The sequence below is a fragment of the Grammomys surdaster genome, unplaced genomic scaffold, assembly GCF_004785775.1.
Source record: "Grammomys surdaster isolate TR1022 unplaced genomic scaffold, NIH_TR_1.0 126035, whole genome shotgun sequence".
NCBI lineage: Eukaryota > Metazoa > Chordata > Mammalia > Rodentia > Muridae > Grammomys > Grammomys surdaster.
Window position 1 is genome coordinate 6,181,112 of NW_021620848.1, and position 17,238 is coordinate 6,198,349.

A 17,238-nucleotide genomic window follows, 5' to 3' on the forward strand; every position below is an offset into this window, starting at 1 on the left:
GGGAGAGGGAGAGGGAAGGAGAGGGAGAGGGAGACAGAAGGGGAGGGGGAGGGAGAGGGAGAGGGAAGGAGAGGGAGAGGGAGACAGAAGGGGAGGGGGAGGGAGAGGGGGAGGGAAGGAGGGAGGAGGAGGAGGAGAGGAGGGAGAAGGAGGAAGATGAGAAGGAGGAGGAGGAGGAGGAGGAGGAGGAGGAGGAGGAGGAGGAGGAGAATTAGAATTCTCCCTCTAGAAGAATGGATTGGATCTTGCCACTTTTCAGCATTTCTCCTCACCAGGCTCAAATACCAGATGACAGACATCTGTAACTTCCTTTTGAAAATCAATACTACCTGCTACCTGCCTGACTCAAGCTGCAATGACTTTGGAGATCAGTACTCCAAGAGCCTAGTACACTAGAGAGCCATGGGCACTATGGGGTGACAGGACAGGGTGACAAGTGTTATCTACATTTCCAAGAGGTCCAGAAGGTCAGACCATGGGGAGATTCTTCAGGGAACCATTGAGAACCCCTGTTAATCCCCACGGTACCACAATCAACCCTACAGACCTTGTGTACCAGCACAGAGTCCCATATATAATAAATACCCCTCATCCTAGGAAGATGAGGCCATGGCCTCATGGCCAACAAGCTGTATTACTGAGGGTGACAAGGGGGTTTTCCCAAGATCAAAGGCCCCAAGCTGCATTCCTGTGCTCTGCCTAGATTCACAGTTTACCGTGCTTCACACAGCTAGGGAGTCAGGTGGTTGGTCCCTGGCCCTGGATGAAAGGAGATGAGCCTTTTCTCTTGTCTCTTCATGGGATCAGCTACAGCCAGAATTCATGAAGTGTGGCTGATTGGTCCTCAAGCCAGGAAGTTATGCTAGATCGAAGGGCAAAAGGCTGGGAGGTGGCTCCAGTGGTAGAGTGCTAGCTAGCTCCTGAGTTTGATGCCAGCACTGAGAAAAAAACAAAACAAAACAAAACAAAAAACAAAAACAAAGACCCAAGCCAACTCAGTGGCACCAGGCAAGGTTCCTGTTCCTTCTAGCTACAAGCTGTGGCACACGTCATTGATCCCAGCACTCCAGAGGCAGAAGTCAGCAGATCTTCATGAGTTTGAGGTCAGCCTGATCTAGTGAGTCTGGCCAGCCAGAGGTATGTAGTGAGACCCTGCCTCAAAAAACAAACAGTTCCTTATTTCAGTAGAACAGAGTTCTTGACATCCACTTTTGGGCTATGCTAGAGCATAGTGACTGCCAGTGGCTAAGAACTGAGAGGTGCAAGTAGGCACATAGGCTTTAAACTGAGCTGTACCAGATCCTAGCTTGTTTCAGAGAGTTGGTAGGCAAGATCTGTCACCTCACTGTGAAATGAGTTGGGGGAGGACATGCAGTTAGTATTAAACAGGACATGCAAAGCTGATCAGAGTTTAGGTCTGGGGTGTAGGACAGAATAGCCAACAAAAGCCAAATCTACCCGCACAAGGAACCTACTCAAATACAAAGGTTTAATTTAAAAATCTACAGCTTGTAATAGCATATGCCAGGGCTAGCTCATCTGTGAGGGCTAGACATATTTTCAATAATCACTCCATAATCTCTCCTTTGTCTGCCCCCACAGCAAACACACACACACACACACACACACACACACACACACACACAGAGTCTGCTTTCTCACATGATCTTTCTCCCTACACACAAGGGATCTGCACTTGTTAATTCTCCCCTGGGGCACCTCAGGCTTTTTCTAAGTGCCTGGGTTCAAATCTCTTTGTTCATTTGTTTACCGAGAAGGGTCTCAGCATGTAGCCCAAACTGGCCCTGAACTCATGTGGAGGCCCTCAGCCTCCTAAAACTGTAAGATTACAGGAATAGCACGTTCACACTTTCTGGGATCAATTTTTTCCAGGGGTGGGGGACAGGGGTTGATGAGACATGGTTTCATGTAGCCCAGGCTGGCCCCCAAACTCATAAATCTTTTATCTCCTTCCATGTGCTGGGATTACAGACATGCAACACCATGTTTGATCTGGATTCCAATCTTAAACCAGACAACCTGTGTACAAAATTTACACTGGCTAAGACCCAGGGCAGACCAGAGTGGAGAACATAGTGTGTCTGGCTGTAAGGAGTTGTCAGGCACCCACACACACACACACCCCATCCCTCACCTTTTCTGAGCCTCGGTATCCTATCTGTAAAACAGGCTAATGATGGAACCTACTTTACAAGATGATGGAAAGGATTATTGTTAGGTATGAGTAGTAAGTCACCAAATACTTAAGCAACCACATGCTTTACTGTCACTATTACTGAGACTGGCTCTAGTACATAGCCAACTCTCCCAAGGTGTGAGTGACCAATAGAGGGAGGAATCTACCTGGGCCTCTGAGGAGTCTGCAGGCTGCCTAGCAGTGGGGACAGGGCCATGAATGAAGCCGTGTGTAATATGACCCTGGAGCCACAGAGTAACATCCAGTTTAGAAGTTTTGAACCCTTTTAGTGCTTTCTTCTGAAGCAACCTCAGAGACTCCCCATGTGCACAGTGTGCGGCCATGGGGCTGCTAGGCTGCTCAGGTGAGGCCTAAGCTTTCATCCAGGGAGCAGGGACTGAAGTGTAAAGCACAGCAGGCAGCTTGACAGTCCACCATCCACTGGGACTGAGTCTGCTCCACCCCTGTGGGGCACTGGCCTCCATTAACACAGCAGGCAGCTGTGCCTGTACACTGGGCCCAACTAAGGCCCAGGGCTTGCATATAAGGCTGCTTGTTACCAGTTCTTGCCTCTGCCTCCTTTGTAAATGTCCCCCACCTAAAAGGACATAACCACTCCCAGCAGGTCCCCACTTTACACTGGCTAAGACCCAGGGCAGACCAGAGTGGAGAACATAGTGTGTCTGGCTGTAAGGAGTTGTCAGGCACCCCCCCACACACACACCCCATCCCTACACCTCAGTTTCAGCCATTCTGTCTTAACATCTGGCCCACCCCTGCTCTTCTCTGGAAGGCTCTCCAGCAGCACTCAGACACTTTCAGAATTCCAGACGCATGATTTCTTCACTCACCCATTTCAATCAATTCCAAGTGATGATGAGGAGAAGGATAAATGATGGGTTATTGAGCAAGCTCCTGGTTTGCCAAGTTGCTGTGTCCATGAAAACGCAGAGTGCATCTTTCAGCAGGGAGGGGGCCAGCCTAGGAGGCTCAAGGCCTCAGCTAAGAGTCCTTGGGGAAACACGGGCTTCAGTTCAGACCCTTAGGTTTTCAGAATGGGAAGTGGAAACTAGGAGAGATTAAGATACTTGCTCCAAGTGGCTAGGTTGTTATGTGGCAGAGCTAGGACTAGGAGAGTTCTGAAATGTGGGGTGAGCAGAGAGGGGACCTCCTTTCTTATAGAGACAACGAATGTACACAGGACTCACAAGTGACTTGAAGGCTCAGGGAGTCTTGACCTGTCTGATCCTCCCATGCACTGTGCTCTGGAGAACTACAGGCGTGCATGCCACACCACCTTGAGAGCTCCTTGTCACCAAGGGACTCCAAACTGCTATAGCTCCCACAGTGTGAAGTACTGGGCCCAGGCCTAGTAGACAGCAAGTACTCAGTCAAGGGCAACCTTCCCCTAACCTCAGCATCTACACAGTCATATACCTTACACCCAGTTCAGCCTTCATCGCCTTCTCTCCTTCCTGCAAACTGACCCTGGGCCACTGCAGATGTGCAAATGACCTGGCCTACCTCTGCCTCCCTTTATTTGTTCACCCTGGGACTTTAAGACAGTACTCAGGATGCAGGTAGAACCCCATGGGTCCACGCTGGGTGGACCCATGCTCTATCCATGCCAGTTTTAAAAGTCCAAACCCAAACAGGAAAGCTTCAGGGAAAGAGGCTGTTTTCACAGACATCTCTCTCAATACCATTTTTGGGCTCTGTCTGAATGCCAAGGACACATCTAAGTAAGCAAGACAGATAAGGCAAGGGAAGATCCCAGGCAGATATTGCTACCTCTCGCCCCCAGGAGAGGAGAGCTGCTGGGCACGCTGGCAGGCAGGCTGGGGCAGGACCTGGGATGGCAAGAGACTTATTTCCTAGGTGGATAGGTGAGAACAATAGACCCACATGTTACAAACAAGACACTCAAGGCCCAGCAGGTGGCCACACTTGTCTAGAATAACCAAGCTTCAGCACCAAGCTTCCAGATTCTCCCGGGTGGCTGCACTTCCTTTTCCCAAGCCTCAGTCTTCCCATGGGAAACACGGGGAGCTGGCTGAGTGAGCATGAGCATTTCCCAGGGCTGGCTCTTGCCAAGTTTATGACATTAAGATCAGTGACCAGCTGGGTTGCCTGGCTCTCCCAGGCTTGGCACTAAGTACCAAAGAATGCTCTGGCTTTGCCCACATCCTTCAGATGTGCCACTCTTCCGGTCCTCTTCCACCATCAAAGGTGATCCAAGCTAGGGAGTGACTCACTAATGAAGTGACGGCATGGTGGCAGGTGAAAAGGAAGGGGCATTTTAAGCTGGGACCAATAGCTGATGCCTTTCTGATGGCCACACACTTGTGGGCCACCTTATGCCACAGATCCCCTTCTGACATATGCCAGTATTCCTTTAAACATGAAAGACCTTCATAGTCCACATAGGACCATAGGCCATGAGGTGTCCCAAAAGAGGCTGGGACATTCAAGTATAAACTCCTGTCTTAAAATACTGAATGTACAAGACTACTGGCACACTCATAATCCTAGCATGGAGGAGAGAATGCATGGGAGGATCCTGAGGTGGAGGCCAGCCTGGGCTACTGAATGAGACCCTGTCTCTGCAAACGTCTTGGTCAGAAAATTGCACATAAACACATTCTCACATGGAGTAATATACAAGGCTGAAACTATATTCAGGTTCAAGGACAGGCATGCCAACAATGCCCACACAAAAGGTACACCCACAAAAGAAGACAAGCAGAATACACATCTCCTCAGTAGCAGCATGCTCACAGCTGCACATGTATATACACACATGCAAGTCAACCAGCACACACATACACACATATACACACACTCACATATACACACAGACACACTCACACACACAGATACACACTCACACACATGCAAGTCAACCAGCACACACATACACACATAGACACACACTCACATATACACACAGACACACTCACACACACACAGATACACACTCACACACATACACATACACACACAGACACACTCACATACACACACAGACACACTCACACACAGATACACACTCACACACATACACACACTCATACACACACACACTCACACACACATAGAAATGAACGTGTACACACACGCATGCTCTGTTGTTAGCAGACAGCCATAAATGACACTGGCACAAATGCCAATCACAGCAGACAAAGATGGGAAAATGGTCCTGAAGACCAAGCTTAAGTCTGCCACCACCATCTTCCCTCTGCCCTGTGTAGGAAGCTTCACTTTGGAGGTGTCGCTGTGCACACCGTTTATTCTTTGTACACCTCATTTTTATCATCCCTAGACATATGTCTCTCAGGGTCTTGCATCTTTGTCAAGAGCAACAAACTCCTGCCCTAAACATGTCTTTCTGTCCTAAAATGTAGCTCACTTGGAAGCCCCCATGTGGCACAGCCACAAGAACATCCGATCTTCAGCCACCATCTTCCTGAAGAAGCAGGCAGTAGAGGTCAATGAGCTATGCTGCCTAAGCCAGTGGCTGTCATCCATGGCTGCCCCCTTGTCAGTAAAGATGTGTTTACAGTGTTTGTAAAGACGCTAGCCCATGCAGGAGGTGCTCTGCCCACTGAGCACACGGGCCTATTGCCTATCTCTTCACCATCGATCCCACTTTCCCTGAGCTTGCTCTTGTTGCTTCCTCTGACCAGCAAAGACTTCAAAGGGCTTCCTGAAATCAAAGTCCCCTTTTGCTTGGGGGATCTAGTTCCTCCTTCTAGGTCCCTCCGCCCAGGCTGGGCCTCCCCAATGACCTGTACGGTCGGTCCCTCTGTAGACATTTCTACCTATAAATGAATGTGTTTAATGCCACCTACCCAGGGGCTGCAGCAGTGAATTAGTATCTGTGATACAAAAGAAGACTTTTTAAAGAATCCAACTTAGGAGTAATCCTGGAGGGCTTACCAGAGGAGACAGCTTTTGAGACATTTTAGAAGTACTAAAGATGAGATTCAGGCTAGTCTGCTGAGAGTAGCCACAAGGGCAGTGCAGGCAGACTCTGGGCTCAGGACGTGGTGTGGGACAGGTGGCAGTGAGTCTGCCTGCTCCTGGAGTCCTCTGCTAAAGCTACAGGGCCTCCTGGTTTTCAAGTTCCACACCACCAACCCACCCTGGGCTTGTGACACATCATGAGGACATGCAAGGCAAAGGTCCCTTAAGACACCAAAGAGAAGCAGGTGGGGATGACTGGTATGGTGGGGGAGTGTGCCCAAGAAACTCTGAAAGGGTCCATAAGCATGGCCCTCTGATACTTCCCCCAGGCCAGAGCAAACATCCATACAGAAATCAGACATGCCTCTCTCAGTCTCAGGCACAGATATGACAACAGAGAGTAGCCAGGGAGTGACTCACTGTCCCATAAAGCCCCAGGCTTGTGGACACTGACTTTAACACTCAAGTGCCTCAGAAGCCTGAAAGTCACACTAAGCAGACCCTAGGCTGAAGTTTCGGGAACTCCATTCTACCAGGGTGCCTCCCCTTGAATTAGCCTCTCATCCTGGTCCCCCAGCCTCAGGGCTGAGATCCCATGGCCAGGCTGGTGGTCTAGTGAATCACAGACCTTCTCCCTCCTGGGTGAGCAAATGCTCTTGGCAGAGGTGACCCAGCAGAGTGACCTGGACCCCATTCTCAGCACCCCTGTTAACATGGCAGGGACTGACCCAGCATATGCAATTCAGGAAGCTTCCACCAGGTCCTTTGCTAAAGCTTTTCACGACTCCTTTGATCCTTACAACCCACTACGCAGATGGGAAATTAGAGGCTCAGAAAGGACAAAGCCTTGCATAGGATCCCACAGCCAAGGAGTGGCAGTGTTGAGTTCAGCCTGTGTAGACCACTCCACACCCAACCATGAGGCCCTGAACAAGTCCCTTAGACATTCTGTGATTCAGTTGTTCTAGAAGCTAGCTAACCTCTAAATCCTGTTTCTTGGCACACTCCCCCACCATACCAGTGGGAATTCATTTGCTGTGATAACCAATGAAAGAGACATTTTGGAAGCAGTGGCTAACCCAAAGATGGTCAGACAGTCCTAGCCTCCCAGTCACCCGACAGTCTGGGCTAGCCCCAGAGCAAGGCAGAGAAAAGAGTTAATCAGTGGGAACAACCCGGGGGACCTCTGACTTGAGCAGCAAGAAAGCCAAACTGCAGGCCCTGGGGGCACCACAGGCAATTGTCCTCCTATAACCTGGCAGTTGCAGGTTGCACTGGCCTGGAAGTCATGGCCTCAGAAGGATGAGACAAAGTCTCGGCAAGGGATGATGTTCTGCTGGGGCTCGTGGGAGCGGGTTGACCAGCCAGGCCTTTCATCTCAGAGTTGGTAGTCACAGTGGCCTCAGACAGAGAACGAAGGGCTTTCAGATTTGAGGAGGTAGCTGCTCCCCACCTCATCCCCATCTAATTAATTCACTCCCAACTGTCCCCACCTAACCCCCCTTCACTTCACCAGCCCCTAGCAGGTGCCCAAAGCAGGCGCTGAGGATTCCAAGGAATCAGACGCCAGGCCTGCCCTTGAGAAGGTCACAATCAGCTGGTAGAAGAGAGGCACACAGCGGATCGGATCGTTAGTGACCGAGTGGAGAAGGGGAAGGACATGAAGACATATCCTGAAGCTGGGAAGGGAATGTCTGCCCAGGAAGGCCAAAGCAAGGGATGGAAGGATGGCAAAAAGATCAAGCAGTCCAAAGGCAGAGGCTGAGGCAGGCCTGAGAGGCCCTGGATGCCCACATGCCAGGCTGGAGAAATGCATCCACCTCCCACTGGAAGCCATCTAAGGCACTAGGGCAGGGGTGGGCATGCTTCCTCTAAGATGTTCTGTAAGCAATTCCACAGGCAGTTATTCATCAAGATGTTAGACTTGTGTAGGAAACAGATGTCAGTATCTGCCACCTCCACAGAAGGCCTCCTGGCTTCAGAAACAATTCCTGCCCAAGAACTCACATGTAATTATATCTGTAATCCAACCACATTGCCACGTGATCACTTTGTATTCAGAGCAGGAAAAAGTGAGGAAACTGGGGTGGGGGGTGGGGGGTGGCGGGTGGAGGGTTGGGGGGATGGGGATGTGGTTCCATTGGTGCAGTGCTTACCCAGCCTACACAGAGCCTTGAGCTTGATCCCCAGCACTGTATAATCAGGCATGATGGTGTGTGCCTGTCCTCTTAGCACTTAAGAGGTGAGGCAGAAGACCCAGAGCCCAAGGCCTGTCTAAAAAAACAGAAGGGGCATGGGGCTTGGGAGATGCCTGTCAGTAAAGCATATGCCACACAAGAATGAGAACCTAAGTTTAATCCCTAGAAGCCATGAGAGGAAGAAAAAAGAAAAGCCAGGCTCAGTGGCACATGCTGGAAAAGTAGAGACAGACAAATCACTGGCCAGTCAGCCTAGACACCAGTGAACTCTAGGCTAATAATGAGAGAGCCTGTGTCTCAGGGAGAAGAAATGAAGGGAGAGAGGGAGAAAAAGGGAGAGAAGCAGAGAAGGAATCGCAAAGTCAACACACATGTACACACACACAAACACTCATGGATACACACATGTGCACACACACACACTAATAGATACATACAAACACACAGAGAGCAAGAAAGTGGGAACAGGAGGGCATCTGAACCTTACCTCCATCCAGGCTCCTGATCCAGGAAGGGGATAGGGCCTGCAGGACCACAGGTTGGGTACAAAGAAATAACCTCTCAGGCACCTGCTGCCCAAGTGCTGAGCAAGGGAAAGCAGGAGAGGGGCGCAGGGACTCTGATGTTAGCTCTGACCCTTACTAACTGTGTGACCCAGAACACTATGCTCCTCTCTGTGAGTCTGACACTCCTCATCCATAAGGAGGAGAGTAATAAATGATACTAGCTAGCACAGACTGGCCACAGGCAGCCAGCAAGGTCCATGAGGCTTTCCGCATCCAAGTGCTGGAGGGAGGCAGCTTTAGCAGACCTTTCCTTCTGCTCAGTGTAGTCATCCTGGAAAGTTAAATGTGTGTTGTCCAGAGTTGTAAGGAGGAAATGAACACTCCTGCAGTCTGCCTCACGGACCTGCCACAACCAAGCTTACAATCCTCTACCGTAAGTCCATATAGTCAGCCGTGCTGAGCTTGGAACCCAGGGCAGAGGACCTGAGCCATTATCTGCCTCACTGGAATACCCTCCTATTCCCTCTCAAAGTAGTTGGAGCCGCTAACAAGGGGCCCAAAGAACCTCTAGGCAGTTCAATATGGCAGGATCTAAATATTCAGTAGCCCCAGCCTGGTGACTGCAGGGCCCTAACCCTTCCTGTCAGCTCACACACTAACCTCTCACCCTGAGCACCTCCTGATACAAGCCTGCTGTGGCTCCAAACCTTGCTCCTTCAATGACCCCAAGGGTCACAGTAGAGATCCAGCTGTCTGAAGAACCCAGGCCAAGCCAGCTCAGCCAGCCCCAGCTGCCATTAGTCAACCGGATGCTCCCTGACCAGTGTTACTGTCACCACAGCTCATCCTGCAGCCTTCATAACTCAATGGCTCCCTGTGGCCAGGAGTATAAACTAGGACCTCAGCTCTCACTGAGAAAAGCCACCCAGATGGTCACTCGCTGCCCTCTGCTGCCCCCCACTGGTGGGAAAGCACCCTGAAGACTGTCCCACTCTGTCCACATTACTGTCCCCTTAAAACACCAGCGCTGGGTCCCTAAGCCTCTTACTCTCTCACCTCTCTCCAACTCCTGGTCCCAGCTGTACCTCAGAGCTCTGTCACAGATGCTGCTGCTTTGGGGCAGTGTGAAGGGGAGAGATAGGCCCTAGGGTTCTGGGGAAAGTATGGAAAGGGTGTACCCTAAAACACAGCAGCAGTGTTTCACACTGGCTGAATGGCTGGCTACCTGCAGGCTTTGGAGGCCTCACAGCTGCCCTGTCTGGAGACCAAGAAAGAGGTCTGAAGACCGGTGACTTGCCCACAGAAGGGAGTAGTGGCCGAGAATCAAATGGGCTCCCTCCCAGGTGCTCTGTCGGGAGAAGTCAGCACCGTCTCCCGGGAGCACAGGCTGAGGGAAAATCCCTCATCCACTCCACCTGCCATCACTGAAACCAGCACGCCATCCCAACCGAGAAAACCTGTAAGGAGCCTGTGACCCAGTCTAAGAAGCAGTCTTCACACCTTAGTGGTCATAAGGGAGGGCCTGGCAGAGAACAAGGGACACTCTGGAAGGTTCTAGAGCTGCAAAGAGGGAGTACAGAGCTGTGTTTGTTTCCTTCTCTTTCCATGTTCCTGTTCAAGCTGCCCAGGCTGGGTTAGTGCTTCCTGTAACTAAGCAAGCAGACCCCCCAACAAGGACATCTAAGCTCAGGGGATCAAGGATTAGGTGAGCACAGCAGTTGGCTTGATCCTTTAACCCATCCTGAATCCCTGATCTGTCCTAATCTCTGTCTACCGATGGCACCCTGACTCCCTGCCTGAGCACAAATCCCAACAGTCTCATCTGCCTCATGGTCCTGGGCTCCGTGTTCATTCAGTCAGGAGATGTTACAGTACCCTAGCCCTGCCCCATCCTGAAGGACACCTGCATCTGGTGCTCTGACTGAATTCCCTCTCTAGAAAAGGGCCTCTTCCTGCAGAAGGCACACATGGGCAGAATGGCAGACTCTCCGAAGAACTCACTCACCTTCTGCATGTCTGTTCACACATGGGGAGACTACAGGAGTAGGGAGAAGACAGAGCAGCTGAAACCTCAAGTGGGTGCCCCAGAGACCACCACCCTTAGCCACCATCCTCTGTAGCTCCAACATCCTACAGGAGAAAGTACAAACGCCTCCGAGCTCCCACTAAAGCCCCTCACGTTTCTTGCTCAACTTTTCCTGCCTGCTCCAACACTCCAATCAGGACCATTGGTTTGTTCCTGTTTGGCGCTATCTTCCTCTAACTATTGTCTTTTGTTGAGAAACTCCTTCATGTCCCTTAAAGCCCAGTTGTAAAGGCCCCCACTGTAAGAATTCTCCCATCTTCTTCAGCCAGAGAGCCCTTTATTCTGGGCTCCCACAACACCTCAGACATACTATCACTGAATCAGAAACACACAGTTTCTGCACAGCCCTGCACTAGTAAAAGTGAACCATGAAGACCTGCTTCTAGAAGCATCCGCACTCAACACAATGCCGAGTTTATCTGCAGCTTCTGCAGCCCCCTGAGCCTTCCCCTCTCTGACACTTCTCCATCTCACCAAAAAAAAAAAAAAAAAAACCAACCCTGAGACCTAATTTCAGCCGAACCTTCAAATGTTTCCACTTTCAACTTCCCAAGGAGGGATCAGCTGGCTGCCAAGTTTCCCAGAGCCTCTGCCACCTCCCATCCTGACCCCGCTAGACTCCTCAAGGTCAATGCCTAGGTGGGCAGAGGAAAGAAGAAGGACTGAGCCCACACCTAGAGATGGCAAAGGCCAACGAGCCTTCCAGGGAACCACAGCTGTCAGAATGTCCATGTCTCCTGTCAACCTGCTTCCTGGGAACGCGCTAGGAGACTATGGCCCAGGAGGGCTTGGGTTGACCTCCTATGCCTGCAGATGCTACCTCCAACATGCTCTTTCATCTCTGTCTTCCCTCTTCCCAGTACAGAGAAGACAGACCTGGGTGGGAATCTCAGATCCCTCCAAGAGAGGAACAGGAGGCCACTGTGGTCAGCTGCTCTCAGCCCATTCCCCATGAGCTGTTTATCTCAGGTCCCCCACAGCTCTGAGACACACAGTCTCCTGGGGAGCCACAGCCCCATGCTCACTGCAACCGAGAACGGTAGCTACACAGGAGAACAGGGAGGCCCTGCAACTTGCTCAAGTCTCAAAGCTGGCACCAGGCCTTGAAGCCACATTAGAATAGTAAGCACAAAACCATCATCTTCATGTCGCACAAAGAAAAAGACGGAGGCTTTCTCCAGTCCCACACTCTAAAAGGCTGTCATTCATGTCCCACTGAGCCACCTATGCCCTGTGAAACAGCTGTGGGAACAGCTCCTCATGGGGCGAGTAAGAACTCTGGGAGGGAACACACAACCCAAACTGGAGATCTACACTCAGCTGGGAGGAACCTCTGTCATATCAGTCAGTCCTCTGCCAGTCCTTGAGACCTTCAACTCTGACACACAATCTCCCACAGGGCACCTTCTGTAAGAGATGGTGACATCCTGTCACCCAGGTTTGCAATGGCAGCAACAGTGGCAGGTTCATTATAGCCTGTGGTATCTCACCTGCCTCCCCCAGGCAAAAGCATGTTCCCTAGGCTCCCTCAGGGTCTACGGGGAGCAGCAGCAAGCTGTGAACTGAGAATGCCAATTCAGGAGAAAATAAATATTCTGGAATGGGCGTGAGGAGGCTCTCCTCCTGACACACCAAATGCCATATCTTCTATGACCTAATACTAATCCCAAGTAAGAAAGAGATTCCCAATTGAGCCTGTGGACCTAATGGATGGATATGATTGGTCAGAGTGCATCCCAGCTAAGCACCTGTTACAGGACTGGGTTGTTGTTTCACACTTTAGTGATAGAGGTTCTAAGAGGCTGGGTGGCTGACCAGGTCACATCATAGCTCAGAAGTGCTAGGATTTGAACCCAGATCTTATACCCAAGTACTTCAGTTCATCCAGCTCCAGGCCAAGAGAGTCTCCGCTCACACTCTTGTCTTTAATGGCTACACAGAGACAAAGGACCAAAGTGCCTAAGGGCAAGACCCTGACACAGCCAACAGCCCTATCAATACCTGACTAATTCAGGGGCTATGTAACAGAGATACCAACTCTAAACCCTGTGCTCCTCGTGTCTGAAATGTTAATACTTAGTGACACTTCATAAAGTGGCCAGAAGGTGGGTAAACAAATGGCTCATGAACGTGCCCTGCACCCTGCAAACCACCTGAGTCCAGCAGCCTGAGTGCATTCCTGGGTGCTGCATGCTCCCAGGCTGGCACTGACTTCCATCCTCAGGTGGCTTCTGCCCGGGGAAACAGTAAAGACGACAGGAAAACCACCAATCCCAGCTGGCAATTACTGAGCCCCAGATTACAGCAGCACGAAGGTATGATGGTGTGCCCGAGGAAGCCACAGTGGCAGGCCACATGACTACTCCCAGTCCTAGGAAGCCACACTCAAGTCCTGGGGCCAGACATACCTGGGTCCCATTCATCAGCCCGAGCTTGAGTGAATGACGTACCCCACGAGCCTCAGTTTCCCCCTCTGTAATGAGGCAGTCAACATCAGGGCTACCTCAAGAAGGATTGCAAAAGTTCAGGACAGTGGGCATAGTGCCTGGTACACAATATACATGATGCCAGTCACACAGTGGACACTCCATCAGTGCCAGAACCATAGTAATACCAATCACTGTTCCGAGGCCCCCAGGGGTTCTCCCTGCCCACTGTGGCCCTCATATTCAGAGGGGGAAATTACTTTCTGCCCCAGTGGACAGTAATGAGCTCACCTTTGTGGAACAGCCCAGAACACAGCTGGATACATCTAAGAGTATGAGCCTAGACCCTTCCTGCCAGAGGCTAACCCTCAGCCCTGACTCTGAACCACCTCTTACACAAGTGTATTAAAATGTCCATATCCAGGTCCTGCAATCCTGAAGGGACCCCAGAACCTAGTTTTATACCATACACAGAAGCAGGAGGGTGAGTGGCCCCGGGGAAGGCCCTATCCTCTCAGTCTGATAGCCAAGGCTGCTCCTGGCCCAGCCTCACCTCCTACGCAGTTATTCTAACACCTATCACCAGACTCAGCAGCAGCAGCGGAGTGTAAATCCACACCTTTGCTATAACCACCACAACCACTATTGCCTACCTAGCCAATTTCCACTGACCCTTCTGAGCCCAGAACACCTCTGCTACCCTCTAGGGACAGTCATCTCCCCTGGAGTCTGAGTTACATAATGACAGCCAAGCCTGTGTTCTTTTCCTCTCTCTCCACCTAGTTCGCTCTGCCTGTCTGCCTACCTGCCACAAGACTGTCTGGCACCTCATCTTCTGTCCTCCAGCTCAAACTTCACCTCAAAGGCCAAGTGTCGTAGGACACACCTATAATGCTTGCACTCAGATAGTAGAAGCAAAAGAATCAGAAGATCAAGGCCTTTATCTACTATATATACTATTTGAAGTCAGCCTGGGCTACATGTGAGTCTATCAAAATAAAAAAATAAAAAAAATGCTGCGAGACCACACCACCCCCTAGCTCTTAGCACCAACTCAAAACTGTAGGTTCTTCAGAACTCTTGCACACTGCACATTGGCTTGGGCACTTGTACCCTTCACCCATCCCTAGAATGGTGCCTGGTACACAGCAAGCGCAAGAGAAACCTTGCTGAAGGGATGGATGGATGGATGGATGGATGGATGGATGGATGGATGGTCAAAGGGTCGCCCTTCCTCTCTGATCCAGACTGGAGATCCCTAGGGAACACAGTGTATATGCTTCACCCAGTTCCAGGTGCCTACCATAGCACTGAACGGAAGCACATAGCATCATGTCCGCAGTGTAAGGAGGTCTGCGCAAATGTGTGCTTGAGTGTAAATGCAGAGAACAAGAATACACAGAGCTGGACATCGCAGGTTATGCCTTTATTCCTAGCTCTCAGGAGGCAGAGGCGGGCAGATCTCTATGAATTCGAGGACAGCCTGGTTTACATAGTGAGTTCCAGGCTAGCCAGGGACTCCTGTCTCAAGGAACAAAGGAAAGAAAGGAAGGAGGTGTGTGGGAGTGGTCATTGAGGTCCACTCCTGCAAAGTCACTTAGGTTTTTTGTGTACATATATGCATGCAAACCCACATGTCCATGTATGAGCATACAGATGCATGTACACAGAGCAGGCACTTGTGTAGAGGTCAGAGGACAATCTCAGATGCCATTTGTCAGGGCACCACCCACCTTTTTTGAGGCAGTCACTGACACAGATCTCACAAAGTAGGCTAGGCTGTCTGGCCAGCGAGCCCCAGGACCTACCTGTCTCTCTTTCCCATCTCTGTGATTACATATTCCTGCCACAGTACCTGGAACTTCATTTTAAACACAGGATCTAGGGATTGAACTTACGTTATTATGTTTTCAAGGGAAGTACTTTATTGGCTGAGCCATCTCCCCAGCGCTCACTTGGGTTTCAAGAAAGAGAAAGGTATGCATGCCGGCTGTCTAAACTGAGCAGCTATGCTACGGTACACACATTCTGTCTGAGTCCATTTTAAGGGATCGTCAGCTGGAGGAGACAGAATTCTTCTCCTTCCCATCAAGACAGAATCAAATTATGACATGCTCTGGACTGTTCTATAAAAGATACCAAACTAAGGGTGAAGGGCACAGTGTATACACATGCTGAGCGGCTCCAGTCCAGCTTCCTCTCTCAGCTCTTGTGGCCCCTAGTCTCTGTCCTCCACCTGCCCCTCCCTCAAAGAATGGGGCCACACAGGGAGCAGGGAGCTGCCAAGGGATCGGATACCTAGAGCAAGGGAGGCTGGATGCTCTCCCGGTCCATGAGGCTCCAGGAAGGGGGGTGCGGGGTCGCAGAGCAGCCCCAAAGGGCGAGGTGGTGATGGTGGTGGCAGTGGCGGTGGTGACGCAGAGATAGTTACCGTGACCCGGAACGGGGTTGCAGCCGAGGCCTCCATGCTGGGGCTTTTCTCTGACAGGCTGCCGGGAAGGCTGCGCCGGGAGCCCGGCCTTTCTTGGGGTGACTCTGTCAAAGGAGAAGAGGGAAGGTAAGCAGATTCAAAAGCTCCAAGAGGCTGTAGCTTCTCCCACTACCCACTTCCTAGGACAGCGCCACAGATACAGTAGCCACTGTGGAAAAAGTGCAGTGGTATGTACCCCAAAATGACCCAGGCAGCTAATTCTGCATATACCAGAAGACCAGATTTAAATGTCGCATGAAACGTTGACAGCAGCACTATTCATGACAGGCACAGGGCAAAAACAGTGCGTTTGTCCATCCTGGTGATCAATGAACACCGTAAAACATCATTTACATGCTGTGGATGAACCTGGGAAACATCATGCCAAGTGACAGAAGCCAGAAACCAAAGGGCGGAGACTCTTCTAGTCCAACAATGAGAAATATCCACAATAGTCAAATCCATAGCCAGAGAGTGAATCAAAGGTAAGCTGCCCAGGGCTGTGGGCAAGGGGTGGGGGTTACAGCTGCATGGTGTAGTGTTTCTGTTGAGAAGATGGAAAGGGTTTGCGCATAGAGAGCTGTACAACTGCATGTCTGTTCACTTAAAATGGTTAAAATGAAGCTGGGGAGAAGGCTCAGCTAGCAAAGGGCTCGATGCAGAAGTGTGAGAACCTGAGTTCAGATCCCCAGCACCCACACAAATGCCAGGTGTGCTTGCAATCCAGGTGCTGCGGAGACAGAGACAGAAGGATCCCGGAAGCTTGCTGGCCAGGCAGTCTAGCCGTAAGCCAGCTCCAGGGTCAGTGAGAGCCCTGGCCTCCAAAAAAAGTCATCAAGGAGGACACCAGTATGTGTGCACACGCGCATGCATGCAAGCACACACACACACACGAGAGGGAGGGAGGGAAGGAGGGAAGAAGGGAGGGAGGGAGGGAGGGAGGAGGAAGAGAAGGAGAGAAGGAGGGAAGGAGGAAGGAGGGAGGGAGGGAAGGAGGAAGGGAGGGACAGAGGGATAGACATACAGAGACAGAGAGACAGAGACAGAAACAGAGAGAGAAATGGCAAATTGCATGCATTTACTATAATTCTATTTTGAGACAGGATTTCACGTAACCCTGGCTAACCTTGAATTTGCCACGTAGCTGAAGATGACCTTTACTTTAACTCCTGATCCTTCTCCCTCTGTCTCCCAAGTGCTGGATTTTTATGACAATTTTTAAAAAGATTTATTTATCCTTGTTGTATGTCATAGATGCTTTGCCTGTATTGTATGATGTGCACCACACACACGCCCATCGTATGATGTGCACCACACGCATGCCCAGCACCCATCAAGGCCAGGAGAGGCATAGGCTCCCTTGGAACTGGAATTAAAGACAGTTGTAAG

General features: G+C 50.8%; 1 protein-coding gene across 4 annotated transcripts in view; it reads right to left on the bottom strand.

The window, feature by feature from the left end:
• Dab2ip (DAB2 interacting protein) overlaps positions 1-17,238 on the bottom strand; it is a 153,056-nt gene that overhangs the window by 75,755 nt on the left and 60,063 nt on the right. For all 4 annotated transcript variants that reach the window (XR_003709659.1, XM_028754675.1, XM_028754673.1 and 1 more), the window contains exon 2: positions 15,811-15,914. Coding sequence is in view for 3 of the 4 variants with exons in the window: in XM_028754673.1 (XP_028610506.1) it covers positions 15,811-15,914 (104 nt within the window). In the remaining variant the exon portion in view is untranslated. The remainder of the gene's footprint in view (positions 1-15,810; positions 15,915-17,238) is intronic.